At 42.8% G+C, this 21,169-nt stretch overlaps 2 protein-coding genes across 3 annotated transcripts; one reads left to right on the top strand and one right to left on the bottom strand.

The window, feature by feature from the left end:
• The first annotated feature begins 730 nt into the window (after window positions 1-730).
• RINT1 (RAD50 interactor 1) lies at window positions 731-12,045 on the top strand. Of its 2 annotated transcripts, none has more exons than XM_058022988.1 (14): window positions 731-840; window positions 1,886-2,081; window positions 2,245-2,486; window positions 2,655-2,828; window positions 2,911-3,060; window positions 4,233-4,389; window positions 6,164-6,274; window positions 6,457-6,682; window positions 7,274-7,411; window positions 8,159-8,358; window positions 9,561-9,775; window positions 10,436-10,616; window positions 10,700-10,818; window positions 11,409-12,045. In XM_058022988.1, exons 2-14 carry the CDS (start codon window positions 1,905-1,907, stop codon window positions 11,620-11,622), a joined length of 2,304 nt encoding a protein of 767 aa, XP_057878971.1. In that variant the 5' UTR covers window positions 731-840; window positions 1,886-1,904; the 3' UTR covers window positions 11,623-12,045. The 2 variants fall into 2 exon arrangements, with proteins under 2 accessions (XP_057878971.1, XP_057878972.1); XM_058022989.1 differs by lacking the exon at window positions 731-840 and adding an exon at window positions 1,111-1,167.
• A 219-nt stretch (window positions 12,046-12,264) lies between these two features.
• On the bottom strand, window positions 12,265-14,006 carry EFCAB10 (EF-hand calcium binding domain 10). Its single transcript, XM_058022990.1, has 4 exons — window positions 13,854-14,006; window positions 13,576-13,740; window positions 13,209-13,293; window positions 12,265-12,674 (listed from the first exon to the last, which is right to left on the bottom strand). The coding sequence occupies exons 1-4, from the start codon at window positions 13,951-13,953 to the stop codon at window positions 12,638-12,640; spliced, it is 387 nt and encodes a 128-aa protein (XP_057878973.1). The 5' UTR covers window positions 13,954-14,006; the 3' UTR covers window positions 12,265-12,637.
• Between the last annotated feature and the right edge of the window lie 7,163 nt (window positions 14,007-21,169).

The following is a 21,169-nucleotide window of genomic DNA, read 5'->3' as shown; positions in this document are numbered from 1 at the left end:
TTTTCAGCCAAGTGCAAACCCGTGCCGCAGTCCTGTCGCCCGCCACAGCGGCTGCGTGCGGCGGGGCGGGGAGGCCGTGAGGTGCAAGGCCGCGTCCCTGGGGCCGAGACGGCCCCCGAGCGGGCGGGCTGCGGCTGTGGCCGGGCCGCGTCCCTGTGAGCACGGGGAGGGGACATCCCTGGAACCGGCGGGCCGCGGCTCTGGCCGGGCTGTGTCCCTTTCAGCACGGGCTGGGCCAGCCCCCGAGCCGGCGGTACAGCCGGTGGGCCGCGGCTCTGCCGGGCCGTGTCCCGGGGATCTCGGGCCGGGGCAGCCCCGAGCCGGTGGGCAGTGGCTCTGGCCGGGCCGGGGCAGCCCCGAGCCGGTGGGCAGTGGCTCTGCCGGGCCGTGTCCCGGGGATCTCGGGCCGGGGCAGCCCCGAGCCGGTGGGCAGTGGCTCTGCCGGGCCGTCTCCCTGTGAGCGCGGCCCGGGGCAGCCCCGAGCCGGCGGACGGGGAGCGGGGCCCCGGGAGCGGCTCCGCGCCTGCGCCCCTCGCTCCGTCACCCGCGGCGCTGCTGACGCGGCGGGGGCGGCGCCGCGGCCGCCGGGACCCGCGGGGAGCGCGCTGAGGGCTCCGGGCGGCGGCTCCCGCGCCCTCCCGTCCCCGCGGCGCCGTCCTGCGAGGAGAAGCGGCGGCTCGTCGGCCGTGGTGGGGAGGAAGGGCTCGCCGAGCCGCCGCCCGGCTGAGGGGCTGCCCGGCCGCCCAGCCCGGGCCGCGGTCGGTGGCGCTCCGCTCGCAGCCTCCCGGAGCCCGCAGAGCCTCCAGCCGGCCCTGGGAAGGGCCCGGCCCTCTGGCCCAGGTGGGTGCTGAGCCGCGGGGCAGAGCGGGCAGCTGGCGGGAGGGATGCGCCCGCACACCTGTTCCTGTCTTGTGTAACCCCATCCTTTCCACTAAATATGCAAAGAGTACCGTTTGGTTAGTTTTTTCCTGCTGTATGATGTTTACATTGCTGCAAACAGGAATTTTACTGCTCTGCTTTCTTTATTCGATTATTCCTCTGCAGCACCCTTGGTCACCCAGTTTGTTCAGCCTGGTGCTCTCTATTGCCTCTGCAACTCCGGCTCATTAGCGGCGCCGCTTTCTCACTGCTGCTGTCAGTTTAATAGGGATTTTAACTTAATCAAAGGTAGTAGCAGACAAATTGCAAGCGTATCAGGTATTATTTTTAAATTCTGTTTTGAAAGTGACACGAAGAAGTTGAGGATTGAACTGCCAACTAGCCAAACAGTTGTCATTGTTGCCTTTTTTGTTTTCACTGTGAACATCCTTTCTATGTCAGGTTTCTCTGGATGCTGTCAAATGTGTGGATCAGCAAGTGTCTTTTAAGTTATACCGTGTGGGGTTTTCTTTGGTAAATATTTCAGTGACGTATTTGCTTTCCAAATTATTGTAAGGCCCACATGGATACTTTGCTAATAACACAACTGTCATGAGTTGGTAACTCTGAAATTTCCTAAACTTGTGAAAAGGGAAAGTGGAACATTTTCTTCCTTTGCATTTAACAATTTTTTGTAGTTTTCAATAAATTTTCTATATTATTTATGTAGGAACTACATATTTCTTGAACTATTTTTAATAAAATTCATGCTTTTGGGGAAGGAAGAAATTAACAGATGTGTTTCTCTTCGGTAGTTAATATATAATAAATCACCAGTTGGATATGTCAGCAAGGTTTTATCAGACCTGACTTAAGCCAGCAAATTGTCTCACTTAAGGCAGTGTAATTCATGAATATGGTATTTCAGTCTCAGTTTAAATTGAACTGCTCAGCTTTTCATGGAGTTTTGTTCCTCAATAGATAATGTTTGTGCTTAGTGTTGGCTAATTAGAAATTGTATACTCAGTATTGCAGAAAAAGAAACCATGGCAAGCATTGCTGTTGGAAAGAAAGAAGTCACTAGAGATCTAGATCACTGTGATATTCCATACTATGTTTCCGAATTTGTGGAAAGAGAACTTGGAAATGACTATGATTCCCTGGGGAAGCTAGACAGCCTGATTGAAAAGCTATCTGAAAACAAAAAGCACTTAGAAGAACAGGTAAGCATCTTTCTGCTTCATTTTGTTTCTTCTTCTGAACACGCTGTAGGACTGATTGAGAATCTGAAAGGAAGTGAAATGTATCAGTGGGCCTGATACACAGTGGCACTGCTCTGCACAGTGCCGTGGTTTTGTGTCTGCCTTAACACATCTCCCAACACAGGTACTTACAGTTTCGTCAGAAGTCCCTAAAAGAATTCAGAATGCCTTAAAGAATGCAGAAGATTCCAAAAAGTCTCTGAGTCAGCTTCTGGAGGAGGAGGCTGCTCTGTCAGAGTCCATCAACAGGCACTTGCTGGAAGCTGAGCCATGGATGGAGGACCTGGATGTGCTGATAGGTCAGGTGGAGGAGATCGAGCGACACCTGGCCTACCTCCAGTGGATTTCTCGCATAGAAGAGCTCAGGTACTTCTGAGTGCTGTGTGTGTGTGTTCTGAGACTGGTGACCTGCTTTTTCCCCTTATTAAAATATTTCAAATTCAAGAAAGTTTTGTCTTTACTTTTCAATATCCGAATGACTCTTTTCTGTTATTGTTAATGAATATTTGGCCTTGTCTTTTTGGTGTTTTGTAGTGATAGCATTCAGCAATATCTGATGACCAACAATGTTCCAGAGGCAGCCAGTACTCTAGCATTCATGGCAGAGCTGGATATTAAACTTCAGGACTCATCTTGTTCTCATCTTCTTGCTTTTGTGAGATCCACTGTTAAATTCTGGCATAAAATCCTTAAGGACAAATTGACAAGGTAAGAGAGATACTGTGACCCCCTTATCTTTACATTGTACTGTCAGTTTGTTGTCCAAGTGTGTTTATATTTTGTGTTGCAGTGACTTTGAGGAGGTGCTGACCCAGCTCCGCTGGCCCTTTGTGGGGCCACCTCAGTCCCAGGCATTTGGCCTTGCTGCACCAGCCAACGCTCCTGAGGTGTACAGCAACCTGGAGATGCTCTTCTGTCAGCTTCTGAAACTGCAAACCTCGTATCCTTTTCAATTCTTGCAGTGTATTTTAGCAAGAATTAAAAACTGTTAGAGATGCACATCCTCAAGTAGAATTATTTAAAATTTTATTCTCCCTAAAGACAGAAGGTAACTTATGTTACTTTGTATTAACATTAGAACGTTGTGGGGATTTGGTTTTGTTTTATTTGGGATTTTTTTTGGCATTTAGAAAATGCCAAGTGCCAAAGTTGTCCTTTTTGTCAGTAGCAGCATTTTAACTCAAAGTCATCAGGTCCAGTGCTCTCATGGTAGCTGACAGTGTAGGTTGCATGAGGATTTGGCCTTACACTGTTTGGAACCATTACCCGTGCATGGTAATGAAAAAATGGTGATGTGTGTTTTATTAGACATAGTTAATGGTTTTCCTTTTATAGCCTTATGTGAAATAACCTTTAATCACTTTACTAGGTCCTGCCCCAGAAGGAAAAAAAGGGAAAGCATACATATCTTGGGAGAGACTTTACAAAAAGGGGAGACTGAAGGAGAATTTCTGTTGTGCAGCAATCATAGTCTGCCTTTGAGGTTGCTCAAAGGGCACTGCTGCTCATTCTGTCCCTGATCTTTATGAATTAAATAATTCACAAAAGATCAGTTAAAACTAAAGCTCAACTAAGCCTTTGTGTGTGTGTGACTGTGGCTTGTGGCTGCCTTTTTTTTTTTTTTTTAATAGCGTAGTGGAAAGATGCAAGGCCATTGTGCACAATCCTGAGTTGGTAACAATTTTGGTTTGGCAGAGTGGCTCACTTAAATCCATTACCTGAAAATGGGAAATCATGTGTTACATTAATTAATCCCAGGAGTCTTTATTCTCCCTTAACAAATACGAATAAGTGTGTAACTCTTGGACAGCCACTGTGTTTGTTTCTGACAATGGTGGATTGCTGGCTTCTTACAAATTTTCTAAATCAAACAGACTTAAGGGACATGTTTTGTCATTGAATAAATAAATCCTAAAGGCCTGAGTTATATTTAATACTACATAAAGTAGAATATTTTGAGTATCTTTTATAAGGAATTGTATTGTTTTCATAGTAATGCCTTCAGTCAATAGTGTAGAACTGAGCAGTGTTCATTTTTGTAAGCCTATCCCATTGAAATGATGATGCTGGGGTAATTCAACACTTACATCCATCCTTGACTGTCAATCTTAGAGATGAGCTGTTAACCAAACCCAAGCAATTGCCAGAAAAGTACCCTTTACCCCCTTCACCACCAGTCATCCTTCCAATGCAAATCATGCTGAATCCTCTTCAGAAAAGATTCAAGTATCATTTCACTGGAAATAAACAAACCAATGTTCTTAACAAGGTATGGCAGAAAATGGTTTGACATTTCTAAACTGCTTTGTAAGCAGCCTCTAGATTGCTGTGTTTAAATTGTATAGATTTCACATTTTCCAAAATCAGGATTCTTCAAAACTGTGCAGCTCTTGTGCCTACCTAAGTGTGGACAGACATCAAGATAGCACTTGGAGACCTTTCAGAGACACAGGCATGTTCTCTGGGTGAGGCAATATTTTTCCCTTGCCCAGACCCTTCATAAAGCATCGTTACAATCTTAGACTGACTCCCATCTGTTCACAGGTTTTGATTAATTTCCTCTGTCTTGCTGCAAGTGGTTTTGCACTGTTCTGTATTTCTTGAGCTCAAAGGCTGTGACTTTGATTTTTGGCACTGTGTTTTGTTACCTTCATGTAACTGAAAACGTTGGCTATGAAATGTGATTAGTCTAAAGGTATTGTTAAATAGTTTTTTTTAATTGGGTTGAATTTTTAAGTTGACATAAAAGATGAGATGCTGAGTTTATCAGTTGGAAACTGACTCACTTTTTTGTGTGAATTGCCTTCAAAGACTGAGGATTTTTGTCTGAGAATTACCGTTGGAATAGGTTTCATTGCATTTATGCCAGTGGAGCAGAGTTTAAGAGCTGTTTTGTAACAGTCCTGTTGCCAAGGTCTGCTTATGATCACCATCTTTTGTAAATCTAAATACATTTGCAATCTTGACAGATGCTACTAAAATACTGTTGTGTATGTTAGTGGGAAAGAGGTGTTTTAGATATGAACAAAATTATTTTTAAAGCAAATGGAAAATCTGTGTTCAAGACAATGAATTTGCAAACAATAGGTGAACAATTATTTTAAAAATAAGAACTTACTAAGAAAATGCTACAGGGAATCTATTGTCAGGTCAGAAAGATATTTCAACAGGGCATTGCTGAAATTTGGTTTGGGTTTTTTGTTTAGTAATTACTTGGATAATGCAATAAAGAAAATATCAATGTGAAATATTTAAAAGACAGCAACCTGGACAAGATTAACAGTATTTCAGAGGAGAGGCTCAGAGTTCACAGTGACCTTGCCCAGCTGGGGAAGGACTGTCCAAAAAACTCAACAACCCAAGCATGATAAAATTAATGAGACAAGTGAAAATGAATACAGAGGTGAGAAACAGACACACAGAATGTGAGTGCACCTCAGCAGAATGTTCTTTAGCTGTTGGGAGTGAGGAAACAGGAACTGCTTCCAGTTGCACTAACACTGAAAGAAGTGTTCATCCATACCTGCAGCCCATACTTTAAAGTGTCGAAACTTGAAAAAACTTAAAGGCATTAAAATGTGAAATGAGAGGGTGATAGATTCCCCAGTTCTAGGGGGAAAAGGTGGGGCTGAGGTTAGGTACAATAACAATAAAAGCAGAGCTTTTCTCAGGAGCACATCCTTTTTGTTGTACCAAGAAATAAGGGCCACACAGGAGAACAGGAAGGAGTATATGAAGCAGAAACAAGGCTCTCATGAGTGAGAAAGCAGTAGAGAAAGGGAAAATAAAAATGCAACTTTTGCTTGAGAAACGCAATATTTGGAACATTTAAGGCAATGAAAATCCAGAAATATTTTTCTGATAATGCTTTTATATAAATGAAAGTTAAGTAAAACAGAGTAAAAAACTTGTGTGACCTGAGATCACAAGAAGGCAAGGAAAAAGAGTTGTATTTTTTAGAAATTTGTCCTAAAATACTAGTAGCACTTGAATAAATGTTTGGATGCATTTAATAATTTCTTTTCTTTTTTTTTTTTAATAAGCCTGAGTGGTATTTAACACAAGTACTTATGTGGATTGGAAATCATTCAAAGTTCCTTGATGACAAAATCCAGCCAATACTGGACAAGGCAGGATCTTCAGTCAATGCTGGGGTAAGTAATGAAATGGTTTGTAAATGTGAATATAAATATCTAAGTCAGCCTCTGATAGATATTTGGCCCATTTCCACTGAAATGTGTACGTGGTGAGACTTAGTCTAGTAGCAGTTTCTTGTGTACATGTTTGCACATGTCAGTACTTCCTGTCTCTGACATCCACTTCTTTACTTCCAAAGCTTGAATTCTCTCGTGCTCTAGTGATGCTGGTTTTGGAGAAGTTGGCTGCAGATATTCCCTGCCTGCTGTATGATGACACACTCTTCTGTCACCTCGTGGATGAGGTCCTTCTGTTTGAGAGAGAGTTATACAGTGTCCATGGTTATCTCAGCAGCCTTCCCAGCTGCATGCATATTCTGTCAGAAGAATCCTGCTTCCAGAGGTGGCTAACAGTGGAAAAAAAATGTAAGACTTCCAGTGCATTTTGTTGGCCTTTATATTGCATAGTCAGAAAATATGTGTCTACTTACACAGCTGTCCTTCTTAAATAGGATAAGTCACTTGGGCAGGGCTACTGCCAAAAACATATGAATTTTTATGCTCTGTAATTATTCTGAATAAAAATTGATTGGGTTTCAACAGTGCCTCTGTGTTTTGTGGGACTCTTGCCCCTAAGCTGTATGCAAATCAAGTAGGCTTATTTTTAGACAAATGTTATGTGTGTGCAGACAGAGAGGGACTTTAAATTGAAATAAGGGCAAGGTATTAGTTTTTGAGAAATGAAGAAGAAATATATTGGAAAAGAGCAATCCAACTATGAAAAAACCAAAACCAACCCCCCCAATCAATTCTGGCATTTAACTCTGTTAACAGCATTGCAAATGCAGATACATTGAAGCTGCTTTTGTATGAAACAAGTTGTCAGTAATTTTTATAAACTGAAAATGCAAAATTTAACTTACTAGACATAAGGCTTTTATGTTAGTATACTTTAGAGGGGATTTGTTAGATTTTTTTTAAATTAAAAACTTAACTTAAAAGTTTTTTGCATTTCAGTTGCTCTTCAGAAAATGGACTCTATGCTTTCATCAGAGGCTGCATGGGTATCACAGTACAAAGATATCACTGATGTAGATGAAATGAAAGTTCCAGACTGTGCTGAAACTTTTATGACTCTCTTGTTAGTTATAACAGGTAATTATATCTATGGGCATTTGCTCTTGTTTGTAATGAACAGTAAAACACCTTCAGCTAACAGATTTCTTAACTAGTTTACTAAATGTTCGTTGTCAGCAGTAGTCACCAAATAAACTTGCAAAGCTGTGATATTTGCAGTTTAATAAAAACTTCCTGTTTGTTTTGTATTTTGGACTAACTCATGCATGAGTAATCTTGACCTAGTGGCATGTTTGCAAAATAAGAATTATAAATATACGCTTGATATTAACCATATTCTCTCATAGTTGGCAGAATATAATTTGTTGCAATTCAGTAATAAATTCTAATAGTTCTTTTGAATCTGTATCAATTCAGAAGCTATTAAGTAACTTCTCTTTTTTTTGCAACAGTACATAGGAGCGAGTTTGTTTTCAGGAGACCATTGCATCTTCAATGGCTTTGTCCTTCTCTGTGTGAGGATGCTTTAGGGGCCACGCTGCAGGGTGTGGTTTTATCACACATTGCCTCAAGTGTTAGAGTACAAACTGCTCGTGGAATCAGGAGGGGGAAGAAAGTCTGCATGTTTAGCTTTTGCATGGGCAGTTTCCCTGAAAACATTGAAATATTGGCTGGTTTAAATACTGACATCTAAATACTGACTCTATGATGTTCTCATAGGCATGAGGTGGTGCGTGTATGTACCTGATGCCAGTAATGTTTCTTTTTGAAAAGCTTTTATTTAATGTTGGAAAGCCTAAAAACATTTTATTAATGTCTTTCCAGACAGATATAAGAATCTTCCAACAGCTTCCAGAAAACTGCAGTTCCTGGGCCTACAGAAGGAGTTGGTTGATGATTTCAGGATACGATTAACTCAAGTGATGAAGGAGGAGACAAGAGCTTCCTTAGGATTCCGATACTGTGCAATCCTTAATGCTGTTAACTACATAGCAACAGTGCTGGCAGACTGGGCTGACAATGTAGTAAGTAAATATTCTTCTTTAGGAAAAAAAAAACTTTAAAATGGACTTGGGATGTTTGTTTTGTAACAAACATTTTATTTTCAGCGCTTTTTAGGTGCATTCAGGAGAATTAATTACTGAAAAAGTAGAATGAGATATAAATTTGGATTTAGTAAAAGATGTATAAATAAGGACAGGTTACTGTTTGAAGCCTAAGCTGCCAATTATAAACTTTCTAGGGAAATGCAGAGAGAGTTTGAGAAATGGAATAATCTGAAGAGACCAAAAAACCTCTCAAACCTCTCTTTTACATGCTTTTTATTGTAAAAAAAAAAAAAGAATTGATTTTGAAGATCTCAGAGCCAGGGCAGCAGCCTTTGCCTGGTGCTTGAACTCCTCCCATGGCAGGAGAGCTTGGACAGATCCATGTGTGTGTCTGTGTGGCACCACAGCTGAGGTGTGGCCCAGAAAGGCCACTCACTGATCACCGGGAATTAGTGACTGCTGTACAACAGCCTGGTGGCAGCACGGCCTGGTGAGGAATTGCAGCTTTGCTGCAGCTGTTGCTGAAGGTCAAAAATCCTTTTCCACATGGAGTGTGCAGAATAAGGCATTGTGTGGGCTGTGGGCTGCCTCCAAACTCTTACTGTCTTCACAGGAATCTGTGGCTCTAGCAGGGGATGATCTTGACTTGATAGGACAGCAGCCTTCATGTTGTTTAACTGCATCTACTAGTGTCTTGATCTGCTTAAAAGCAAAACCAACAAGCTGTTGCCACAATCAACTCAATAAACTAAATTTATTTTCTTGCTGTTGTCAGCACAGTAAATTTATGATTCAATGAATAATCATTGCTTAAAAAATTACAATTAAAGTTTAATTTTGCAAATCTTGAAGAGGCCAAGGTAGGGTTTTTTAAAAGCATGCTGCTATCAATCTTAAAATATCTTTTCAGTATTTCTTTAGATCTCTTCCCTTTACCTATCTGCTGTTGTATCTGAAACCAGTATCAGTTCCATCACTAGGATTAAACCACCATGTTTTGTTTTTCACTAAATCAGGACCACAGGGAAAGATAAGAAAGTGTTTTTAAAATCTTACATTTTTAACTTTATAAATGCGCCAGAGGAAAGTGTTTTCTACAACTGTCTAACAAAGCACCAATGAAAAGTTCAAGGAGTAAGATTATTTTCTGTGCTGTTCCTCTGGTTTTGTTTGCCTAGTTCTTCTTGCAGCTGCAGCAGGCTGAGCTGGAGGTCCGTGCAGAAAGTGACAGCATGAGCCAGCTCCAGCTGGGCCAGCTGGCGTCCATGGAGAGCTCTGTCTTTGATGACATGATCAACCTCCTGGAGCGCCTCAAGCACGACATGCTGACACGACAAGTAGATCATGTCTTCAGAGAGGTCAAAGATGCTGCAAAGCTCTACAAAAAAGAGAGGTGATTCTGTTTATTTAATCTCTTTGCATATTACGGGATTATTTCCTGTTAAAAATATTGAGGTAAGTAAAGGCAAGAATAGATAATAGGCGGTATTTTTTTTCTGGAGTAGGAAAGCTGCAGGGTAATAAGTTCTGGAAAATTCTCTTTATTCTTATCTGGGGACAATTGTCATGCTATGATTTCTAAAGTAGTTCCACAATTACTGGATGTATTAGTTTAAAATACTAGGAAAGATTCTGGATAGTTCTGGTTTTCTATTTTGAGCAGGAATTAATTTCTTCATAGTAGTATTGAGGATTTTATGCAAAATGACCTGTCATGACTGTTCTGTCTTCACAGACTCCTAGGGCTTCTTAAATATTTTCTTTTGAGTAGAATTTCTGAAGTATTTCATAAAAGGAATAGAACTCAATGATTTTCAGATTAGATGGGGTTCCCTAGAATGACATGTTCAGAGATTTATAACTAAAGCATGAGTTTAATATTAAATGAAATTCAAACACAGCATTAGACTGATAACTTTTAGATTAGAAACGGGAAAGGATTCTCTGAAACATTGTAAATGGGTAAGATTTTTTTTCAAAGGGTAATTTGAACTTCAGTTGTTGTAACATGAATAATTTCCCTCTAATGACTGCAGTGCAATGGTTTCTTTAGGTGGCTGTCCTTACCCTCTCAAGCAGAGCAAGCAGTGATGTCCCTGTCGAGCACGGCGTGCCCGATGCTGCAGACGCTGCGAGACCGTTTGCTGCAGCTGGAGCAGCAGCTCTGCCACTCACTGTTCAAAATCTTCTGGCAAATGCTTGCAGAGAAAGTGGATCTGCACATCTATCAGGAGGTGGGTATCAGAGCGACCTGTGCAGTGCCAGGTGCGTGTCAGTGCCTGGCTCAAACAGCAGATGCTCCTCTTTGTGTTTGCAGATCATTATGGCAAATCATTTCAATGAAGGAGGAGCAGCACAACTCCACTTCGACATGAGTCGGAATTTGTTCCCCCTGTTTTCACATTACTGCAAGAGGCCAGAAAACTACTTCAAGCAGTAAGTAGGCAAACTTGTGATCTACTGGTATTTCAGAAGCGAGTGTCCAGAGAAATGAAAGTGTTCTACTTAAACCAAGATTTTTTCAGTGAGTTTTGATCCACACTTTAAAAGTGTGGATCGTTTATGTGTGTGATGTTTTCAACTAGGAAAGTTGATTCTGCAGCATATACTCACACAGCAACAGACTGTGGCATGTGTCTTGGAGTATTTCGTGCAGTCAGGATGTCTAGATAAAATTATGGAAGGAATATTAAGTAGCACAAACCTCTGATTCTGGGGCCAAAGAAACTAGTGAAAGATACAGTTACAACACAACAAACTTTATTGTTAGAAGGACCACTTTAAACTATTTTCCTCAGGATTGCCTCGTGAGGCAGTCTACTTGCTGTCAGGGATGAGAAGCTGCTACTTTATTTCTGGTTAGTCTATTTCACTAGCCCAGAGTGTCCTCAATAGACCAGCATCAAAATCCTCAGCTGATTGAGGCTGAAATCTGAATATTTTTAAACCAACATGGAGCATGGAAGGGCTTTTTGTTACACTTAAATTTGTGCTGCTTACATTAATCCATGTAACTTTTCCTCTAGCATAAAAGAAGCCTGCATTATCCTGAACCTGAATATTGGCTCTGCCTTGCTTCTGAAGGATGTCCTGCAGTCAGCTTCAGAAAATGAACCATTAAAGCCCAGCCAGCCATCTGCAACAGCAGCACTAAATGAACTTGGAGTTTATAAACTGGCTCAAAGGGATGTTGAGATTCTTCTCAGTTTGAGAGCTAACTGGCCAAATACAGGAAAATAAAGACTTCAAAAATGGTTAATAACGTGGTCTAGATTACATATTCCAAGCAAAAATCTTGTAATATACTTATTTCTTTCATTTCTTATGCTGATTGTTTTAATTAAATCTTATGCCTTATTCTACACAGTTCAAAGAAAAAATTCAAAATGCTACTGACTTGGTGTTGAATTGTGCAGATCTTATTTTCCATGGCCACCTTGCCATTGGAAGCTAACACTGTTCATCTCTAATGAACAGTCTGCCATGTCTGCATCATTCTAAGGAACAGAGTATTTACAGTGTAAATGCAGTTTTGTACAACATGGGCTAATGTCCTCTATGAACTGGTCAGTCTTGAGTTAAACACAGATGTTTGATATCTCCAAATCCCAGATAATGGATGTTCTGTATTAAAATGTAGATAATAAATGCAGAAGGAAGGAATATGTCACTGCTTTCTTCATAGAAATTAAGATAGTCTTTTACTGAAAAAACAATAGCCTAATTTCTTTAAAAAAGTTTCTCCTTATAAATTGAACATTGTGTGCTAAGTCTGAAAATACCACTTGGAAGTGCTACCTGCATTTACATGTGGACATTTGTCATAACTTGTTGAAGATGTTTTTTCCTTAAAAATACCCAAAAATCAAAATGCAGCACAAGCCCAAAAACCAACTTTATTTTATTCAGGGCTAATGAGCCAACAGGTAACAATCCTTTACTGTAAACTATAACCCGAAGGAGGAAATTCCAAAATACTATTTCAGTTGCAAAAGAGATCTCTACTATTTTTTAAAAACCATCTAATTATATTAAGAACAGCAATTCTTAACTATACTCCCTCGAGTGCCTGCTGGACATGCACATGTTCTTGTCACTTGTCCTCTTCAGCTGATTGCTCCACTGAAGGGCAGGGAAGATGAGAAAAAGAGAAAAGAGAATATTGCTTAAAATCAACTCTTCACAGCTGACAAAGCAGAAGAAAAAAATGGGGAAGATGCCTGTTTTTAATATATATAGCAGACCACTGCTGAAACTAATACACAGACCAGCTCTCCAGCATCTTTTTCTTCCTAAGACAGAAAAAGAAAATCTCTAGTTAGATAATGAGGATAATTAGTTCCTTACCTTTCAGCAATTGCAACAGTTACTAAAACATTGCTCCTAGAACCATACCTTGACTGTGAGGAATTATTTGAACTCTGAACCTATTTCATTTCAAGCTCTGCTACCATCCTTGACAAAGATGACAACAGGCTTTCACTGTTCCACATTTCTAGATCAGTATTTTAACCCCTGGGCTGCCTGATGACCTTCACTCTGACCTGAGGGGTGGGTACCATGAGAGGATCCTGAAACTGAGGATGGAGGGCATGGAGTTTGGTTCACCTTACAGCAAGGCAAGAAGGTCAGGCAGTAACTGACCTCTTTTTCTAAATCTTGCAATGCAAAGTGACCCAGTCGAGCTTAAACTAGCAATTAAATTATCTCTTAATTATGTAAGCTTTGTAAATAAAAAATAAACCTCAAAATATCTCGTATGCATATTCCCCCCCCCCCCCAAAAAAAACCCCAGAAACCGACACCACAATTTCAATTAAACTTACATTCCTTCCTTGAATTCATCCAGTGTGATCTCCACATCGTCTTCTAGCTCCAAATCCTCAGTGCTCAGGCCCAAAGTTTTAAGGGCTAAAGTTAACAAAAGAGAATTTCTTATGCGAGTTTTTGGACAGACAATTTTAAATTTAAAGGTGCCTAGATCTAACAGGAGGTAAATGCATGTAACATAACAACACATAACTTAAATGCAGGAAACTTAACCACATGTAACTTTTTTCAACTTTCCAAGTTCCAGGTTGTGTGGGCAGCTGTGTTGATAATTTTGAAGCATACAGATGGGTAACTTTCAGGCTATTTTAACAGTTGTGTGCAAGGGAGCAGTTTGGTGTGGCCGGGAGCAGGCGGACGCACCTTCCCTGTACTGCGCGGGCCGGATGGAGCCCTGGCCCAGGACATCCAGCAGGCCGAACATGGCCTCCACGTTGGCCTCGTCCATGAGGAACGGGTACTCGCCCTCGGCTCGCCTGCCAGCCTTCACCCGCTCCAGCACCTGGATCAGGAACTCTCGCGGCCGCTCTGCAAGGAGGTCAGAGTGCCCGCGGGCACCGGGCCTCAGCCGGGGCGCGGAGGCCGCGCAGCCCCGCCGCCCCCGCTGCCCCCGCTGCCGGCGGGGCCGGGCCTGCGCGCACCGGGCCGGTGGAAGAGCAGCAGCGCTCCGAGGCGGTGCAGCAGCTCGGGCAGCCGGTGCCGCCGCAGGTACTCGCGGCTCTCCTCCTCGCCCGCCGCCATCCCGCGCTGCCGGGGCGGCGTGAGGGGAGCAGCGGCGGGAGCCGGGCGGGCACGGGCGGGAGCAGGGCGAGCAGAGGGGCCCGAGGCGGCGCCTCCGGCCGCGGGACGCTCCGCGGGGGCAGCGGGAAGGGGGAAGGAAGAACTGACTGACTTTCCTGGAAGTCGTCACGGTAGCACCGGAACAGCCACGCCTCGCTCCCCGCTGGGTCCCGGCGCTGCCTTGGTTCGTGGGGAAAGCGAATGGCCCGCGGTCGGTCCTTGGTAACGCCTGTGCGGTTGCTGAGGGCCTGTTCGTCCGGAGGAGACTCATGGTATCCCTCTCAATGCATATAAATGTCCCAAAGGGCCCTGCCGAGAGGATGTATCAGACTCTCTTCAGTGGTGCCAGACACAGCACGGGGAGCATTGGCCATAAAACAAAACACAAGAAGTTCCACCTCAGCATGAGGAAGAACTTCCTTACGTTGAGGGCGGTAGAGCACTGGAACAGGCTGCCCGGGGCGGTGGCGGCGTCTCCCTCTCCGGAGACATTCCGAACCCGCCGGGATGTGCTCCGGTGTCACCGGCGGCAGTGACCGTGCCCCGGCAGCGGGGCTGGCCGTGATCTCCAGGGCTCCCTCCCAACCCCAAGGGCGCTGTGATTCTGTGTTCTCACCTCCAGCCACGTCTCCCTCCACCGGCGCTTCCACCTTCCTCACCTCCCGCCGTTCCCAGGCACAGCCCCGGTTCATCCCGCCCTGGGAGGGCCTGCCAGGATGTTCCCGGAGTGCTACGAGGGGCAAAACCAGTGGCCAGCAACTGAGAGTAACAGAGTTCACATTTTAAAACCATTATTAAGTCTTGCAACATAACCTAAGCAAAACTGAAGAGACATCAAAGAAGCTTTTGACTGTACTACCCACTGCTAATAGGACAACCATAATCAAGTAAACCATCCCACTAAAAAAACAAATTAAGGAAATCTACAAAGATATAGCTATCTACCATCAAATAAAATCAGACTATGATAAATCAGCATATAGTAAAGAGGAATAGTATTCCTGTGAAAAATCTAGTGCTAAATATAGTTAACTATTTGCCAAAACTAAAACATCACAGGACATTAATAGAATTCGCTTAATTTTTTCTTAGATAAAGTGGGAGAAAGGCAGCATCCAAAGCTGCAGAGATTGTACAGCCATGTGCTGTCTGTATTCTCTGTTATTTTAAACTGACTATGCTACCTGCTTTTAGTCTCAATTAGGGCTAGAGGAACTGGAGGTTTGTAGTAGTTGCCTCTTATGAGAGTTGCCAGGCAGTGATGGAAACCTCCTTCTCCTGAGTAAAACATTCCATAGTTACTCAATCCATTCCTGCATTTGTCTTGCTATGCCTTTCTGCAGAGTTTGCAAAGCATTAGCAAAAATTTTTCCTAAAAAAGAGCCATGGGAGAAAGTGTACATTGAAATGTGGAGAAGTACAAGCAGGAGAAGAGCTGGTCAGCAGAGGAGAAATAAAGATGTGGAAAATGCATTCTTGAAGATGAGAACCTAAGGATAGGAAGACTGACAGGAAAAGAAGGAGCAAGTGAAATACTGGTAGGTAGGCAGGTAGGTAGGTCAGTGTTTGGGTCAAGGAAACCAGCATCTGGCAAAGGATGTTTCTCCTTTAGTAGTCAACAAAGATAAACAGTAGGAAATACATGTTAAGGCTAAAACTTTAAGAATAAGCACAGGAATTATGGATTTAAGTGTGTCTCCCTGAGGAATGGTTAAAAAAATTCTCTAAACAGAGCAATCACAGTTTGATTTACAACTAGAAATGTATTTTTAAAAATTCCGTTTCACTATTAGGGAATTACAATTTATTTACTCAAAAATATTCTGATGAAGAATCATGTATTTATTATTTACATAAGAAATTATTATCCTCAGTTCATATAATGATAGTACCAGCTATATATATGGATCCTAAAATATGATATTTCAGGATAATTTGCAAGGAGCTCCCATGGGCTATTGTAAGGTAAACTGAACTTCTGGTGGCTGAGAAAAACAGGATTTGACACACACCTGAAAGTATTCTGGGTTCATTATAGAGATGCTGCTAAATAAGTTTTAATAAAGAACTAAAGGACCAAATTATTTTCATCTCTTTAAAGCATCCTGGTTATATAAATTAGATTTCTTTAAAAGGCTTAATACCTGTTGTGATAGAAGCTGAGCCTTCTACAGAATATCACTAGTAATTTAAGCCTTTTATCTAATTTAATTGGGCTAAATAGACTGCAATGAGCCTCTAAGAGTTGTAATGAAGAGAAACAGGGCTGCAGGTCAGATATGCAGCTGGTTCCAGAACAACCATTTGTCTTGCAGGGTAAAACAGGCAGATGGACGTGTTCTTTCAAATGGGAGTGCCAAAAGATTGAAATCTTGGTCTGTGGGAAAAGACAGGAGCAACACAGGCTGGGCAGGATCCCTGGATGTGCCACAGGCTTCCTGTGCACAGCTGCTGAGAGCAGCTCCGTGAGGGCTTTGCTTCCCTCTGCTGCCCTGGCATTGGGAAGCACTCAGTCAGGAGCACAGGGGGAGCTGGAGGGATTGCTGCTGCCATTGCTGTGGCTGCTTTGGCAGAGCTCCACTGCAGCTTCCCTCTGGGTGTCCCCAAGCACTTCCAAGATACAGGTGAGCTCCTCATCAGGGGAGTTTGTGTTGTACATTTACAGAGGAAAGTGCTCAGCTACAGAAATAATGAGCTTCTGAGTACTGATTATCCCAACAGCCAGAACTGCTTTTTTTGTTGTTTTTACTGTGCAGAACAGCAGAATAATTAAGTTGAAATTTTCCTCTGGAGATCATGTGGTCAACTCCCTTTCCTCTTCAGGCTGGGCTAATTTCAAAGACCAGCTCAAGTTGTTCACAGCCTTGTCAAGTTTTTACTCTCTCCAGAATGGAGACTCCCCAACACCATTTGCTCTGTGTTCCAGGGCTCAGCTGCACAGGGATGGTACCAGCCTGTATCCTTGCACCAAGCCCAGCTTTTCCCACAGAGATGCAGGATAAGCAGTCCTTCACTGAGACATCCTGGGGATAGCACCTCACTGCCCAAACTGTGCCCAAAGCTCTGAGCACAGACCTGTCCAGTTAAGAACTGAAGCCAAGGTAGCAATGAGTGCACCTCTGTCACCGAGTTACCTACCACATGTACTGGGGCCCAATTTTACTTTTCCTTCCATGTTAATGTACTGGAAGTGTCCCTCACATCCCTCCCTAATTCCAACTCCAGCTGAGCTTTGGGTTTTCCTGTTTCTGTTTCAGCATGCCTGGGCAGTGTTTATTCCTCTATGGTAGTTCACCCCTGCTTCCACAGTCTGTGTCCTTGCCTTTTGCCTCTGGCTTTGTCAGGAGCTCTCCATTCAGCCATGCTGTCCTTCTCCTGTGTCTGCTCAGCTCCCTGCAGGTCACACTGGACTGTTCCTGTGCTGCAGCTGGCTCTCCTGGGCCCTTTAGGTCAGTCTCCTGCAGGATTCTGCCAACAAAATGTCTGCAGGAGACAAAGTCTGCTCTCCTGAATTCCAGGGCTGCAGTTCAACTGTTTATCCTCCTCACTTCCCTCAGAACTGTAAGCTTTGCTACCCTGCAGTCGCTGCTGCCAAGGCTGCCAGCAGTGTCAGTGCTCCCAGCAGCCCTTCCCTATGTGTGAGCAGCATGTCTAGCATAGCCCCACTCGCCTTGTTGAGCCCTTCTGTCAAAGAACTGTCCTTGATGTACTGCAGGAGTAGCTGGATCACCACTTGTGCCATCCCAGTCCTCTCCACAAGAACAAGAGCCCACAGTCGTCAGTCTAAGCTGTGAATGTTGGCTTTTTTCATCCTTTCCCTCAGTCAGCTGCAAAATAAAGGTGAAACCTGCCATCAGAAATCATGTACTGGGAAAAATAAATCAGAATTACAGAAATACTTCTTGTTTCTGAGTCAAGGAGAAGAATAAGTCACAACATGCCTAGACTGAGATCAGAAGACTTTACTGTAACAGAACTGTCCACTTCTCAGAGGGCTGAAAAGCCACAAAACTGGTTTCCTGGAACTATGGTTGGACTCCCGCTGAAGGCAAAGGGGAAAAAAGAAGTTACTTGAGCAGGAGCCTGCTTTCTTTGAGATACACAGTGTATTTCCTGTGTAAGTATGGCTCTGAGCCCATGGCTCTTCAAAGCACAGAAACTTTTATTCCAGCAGTATCTGTAGAATGAGCTCACACTCCACAGGGTGGGAGAGATCAGAGCTCCATCTCCATTGCCTCAGTGTCTCTGACACCCCATAGTTCAAACAGACATTCTGAGCAACAAAAAGGTGGGCATGCAGTTAGGAAGCAGAAGTATGGATTGTGCATCTCCAAAGGTTTGTGTTTCTGAAGAGTAACCCCTGGCTTTTCCTGTACTTGATTGCAAATCCACACATCTGCTCTAACTGTAGTCACATCAGTCAGTACTTTGTAAAAGCAGAGTTACCAGGAAGAGCACTTGGTGTTACAAACACAAATCCTAAAGAAAAGTAACATGGAAGGAGTAGCTCAAGGCAAGATTATAAAAACAACAAAAACCCCAAATGCCCAAGAAACCACACCACAAAACTCCCCAGCTGATTATGGATCAAAAGAAGAGAAAACTAAAGAAAAAGGAAGGCAAATAATTGCAATTTAAGACTGGAGCTGACCAGAGGGGAAGGTTTTTTGTGTAGGCTGTTGAGAACACCTTAGAACTGAGGCAAGATATATATATATATATATATATATATATATTCTGCAGCTGTGGTGGAAAAGGCAAAGAGGTTGAGCCTGTGTAGTCATTTCCCAGTAGTGACCTATCTCACTCACCTGTGCCATGGTGCTCCAAATCAGCACTAGGTAATTTCCCTCTGGGAAGGGATGATGGTTTCTGTTCTGATGTCTCCTCCATCAGTTCTATCTGCTGCCTCAGTGGGGCCGGGCTGGAAAGGAGCAGACACAGACTGGGGACTCCCAGGGCTGCACTCGTGTTCATCAGGCCATTCTTTGTACTTACACCAAAAGCCTTCACACCTGTGGGTTCTGTAAATGCACTTTGTCCACAATAAACTGCTTTTCTGAAATCTACCCTTGTGGTGTCACATCAACCGTGTTAGCAACTGCTCCAAGTTAGTCAAACCCAGACTGAATTTCAGAGCTCAACATGGCACATTTGGGAAATTGGCAAAGGGCACAGCTGAAGGTAGTGTCCCATCTCAATTCCCTGCTGGTGTCCCTACCCTCAAATCAAGGAAACTGATTATTATTGCTGGCAAACTTCTCCTAAAGCTTCTCTTCTCCTTTCTGTAGGGACAACAGATCACAGACCAGACCTGAATATTTTTGGGTCAGCCATAAACAACAATACCCCCATAGAAAAGAATCCAGCTTGTGTCATTTGTGGTGCCTTACAAAATGAGAACAAGAGCTCAGCACCGCCTGCCATGGATCCTCCAGGCAAGGGGCAGACTGGCACCTGCTGCTCAATGATCAGCTTTAGATTTCTTCTACTTAGAAAAGTGTCTTTTAAAAGAGATCTGCATTTGCTTTGAATAGTTGCTTTCAGGAAGTATTCAAGGAGCAAAACAGCATAGAAAGATTTGCATGAAATAAACATTCTTGTGTTCTGAAGTCTGAATGTGTTGTATGACTCTCCTCCAAATATTTCTGGAATCAGTATTTGGCATTTTTTCCAATTGTGAATCCTGACAGATTTGGAAGAATAAAACAGATCCTGGTTGCACACAGCAATGACTTCCTTCTAAAATAAATAGTTCCATGGTAAAAACAGAAGCATAAAAATGAGAGTGCAATGAATAAAGAAGTTACAGTGTGGTTTGCTTCTCTCTAAAATGGGTGATATTTAGAGCATGTTAGAGAATACGAGCAGGAGAGGAGTGCTACAAGCAGAACGCTTGTGCATAACCAAAAAAAGGAGGGGAAACCCAGCTCCAAATATGAGAACAGCTTATAGATAATTCCAACACACCCAAAAGAGCTAAAAAACTACAGATTCATTTTTGGGAAGTCAGTAGTCTTCAACCTTTGCTGGCCATAGGCAGTGATGGCAAGCAGTTAATATATCAGCCATATTCCGTTTTCTTGGCTGTAGTTTGAATTTCTAATGGCTGCTAGAAATAGCAAAGCATCTTATAAACACAGAGTTATCTTTAGCCATACATGGAGACCACTTTTATCAGATGAAACTTCAGCATCTACTACTATTTCATGATATTATATTTTTCTGTACTGAAAAAGATAAACTAAAGATAAAAAAAAAAAAAAGCTTTCAAAATACAAGTATCTCAGTATCTCAGATCAAGGCATTAACTGGACAGTAAAGAGGAAATTCAGGATCAGCTTTTGTGACAGGAATCAGAAAGTGCAAGACATTACACATAAAGCTGTTTACCTAGAAGGTAAAATTTCCCTCTTTCAATTCCCTTTTCCTGCAAGGCAGCCCAGCTTCCTATCTCCCCTGCCAGTTCTGAGTGTGTGCACACAAAATGCAGTCTGCAATCCAAATTGCTTGCTTTTAAAAAAGGTACTGTAATTGTGAGCATCTTCCCTACAGTATCTCCAAGACAGTTTCCAGATACTTCATAAAAGGAGCATGAAAATGCCCGTATTTCCCAGATTTGCAGAAGAGGGTGGCTGCAAGAGAAAAAACTGCAATCCTCTCTGCAGAGCTGTCGAGCCAATGAACAATTTAAGTCTCATTTGATCTGTAATTGGAACAGGCTTTGCACAGAACAAGAATCTTAATGCCTAGATAAGAGCTGCGGGTTTAGTATTAATGATGATAAAAAGACTGGTTATAAATTTGTCTTGGCCATTGAAGTGAGAATTCCTAAATCTAGCAGCTGTAACAAAGTTAATTCTTACACTGATAAGGAATGAGAAAATGCATTCAGCTAAGCAAAGGAATTTAAAAATGGTTTATCAGTGCAAAAAACCTCAGTAGCTGATGGCTGCACGTGTCTTGACATGTAAATACAGAAACATTTCAGACATGAATGCCAAAAATAATCCCAGGGCAATTCAGCCCTGTACAGAAAGCTGGGCAGATCTTTTGAACTACCGTGGAATTCTCAGGGCAGGGCATCTGCAAAGTGTATTTCAGCCTCTGGGAAAAGAAAGCAATACACACCATTTTTGCTTTGCAAAAAGAAATAATGACAAACCCCATCTGTTTC

The sequence above is a fragment of the Melospiza georgiana genome, chromosome 4 (genome assembly GCF_028018845.1).
Source record: "Melospiza georgiana isolate bMelGeo1 chromosome 4, bMelGeo1.pri, whole genome shotgun sequence".
In the NCBI taxonomy this organism is placed as follows: Eukaryota; Metazoa; Chordata; class Aves; order Passeriformes; family Passerellidae; genus Melospiza; species Melospiza georgiana.
Note: the sequence above shows the minus strand (reverse complement) of the source record. Positions and strands in the feature narration are given on the sequence as shown.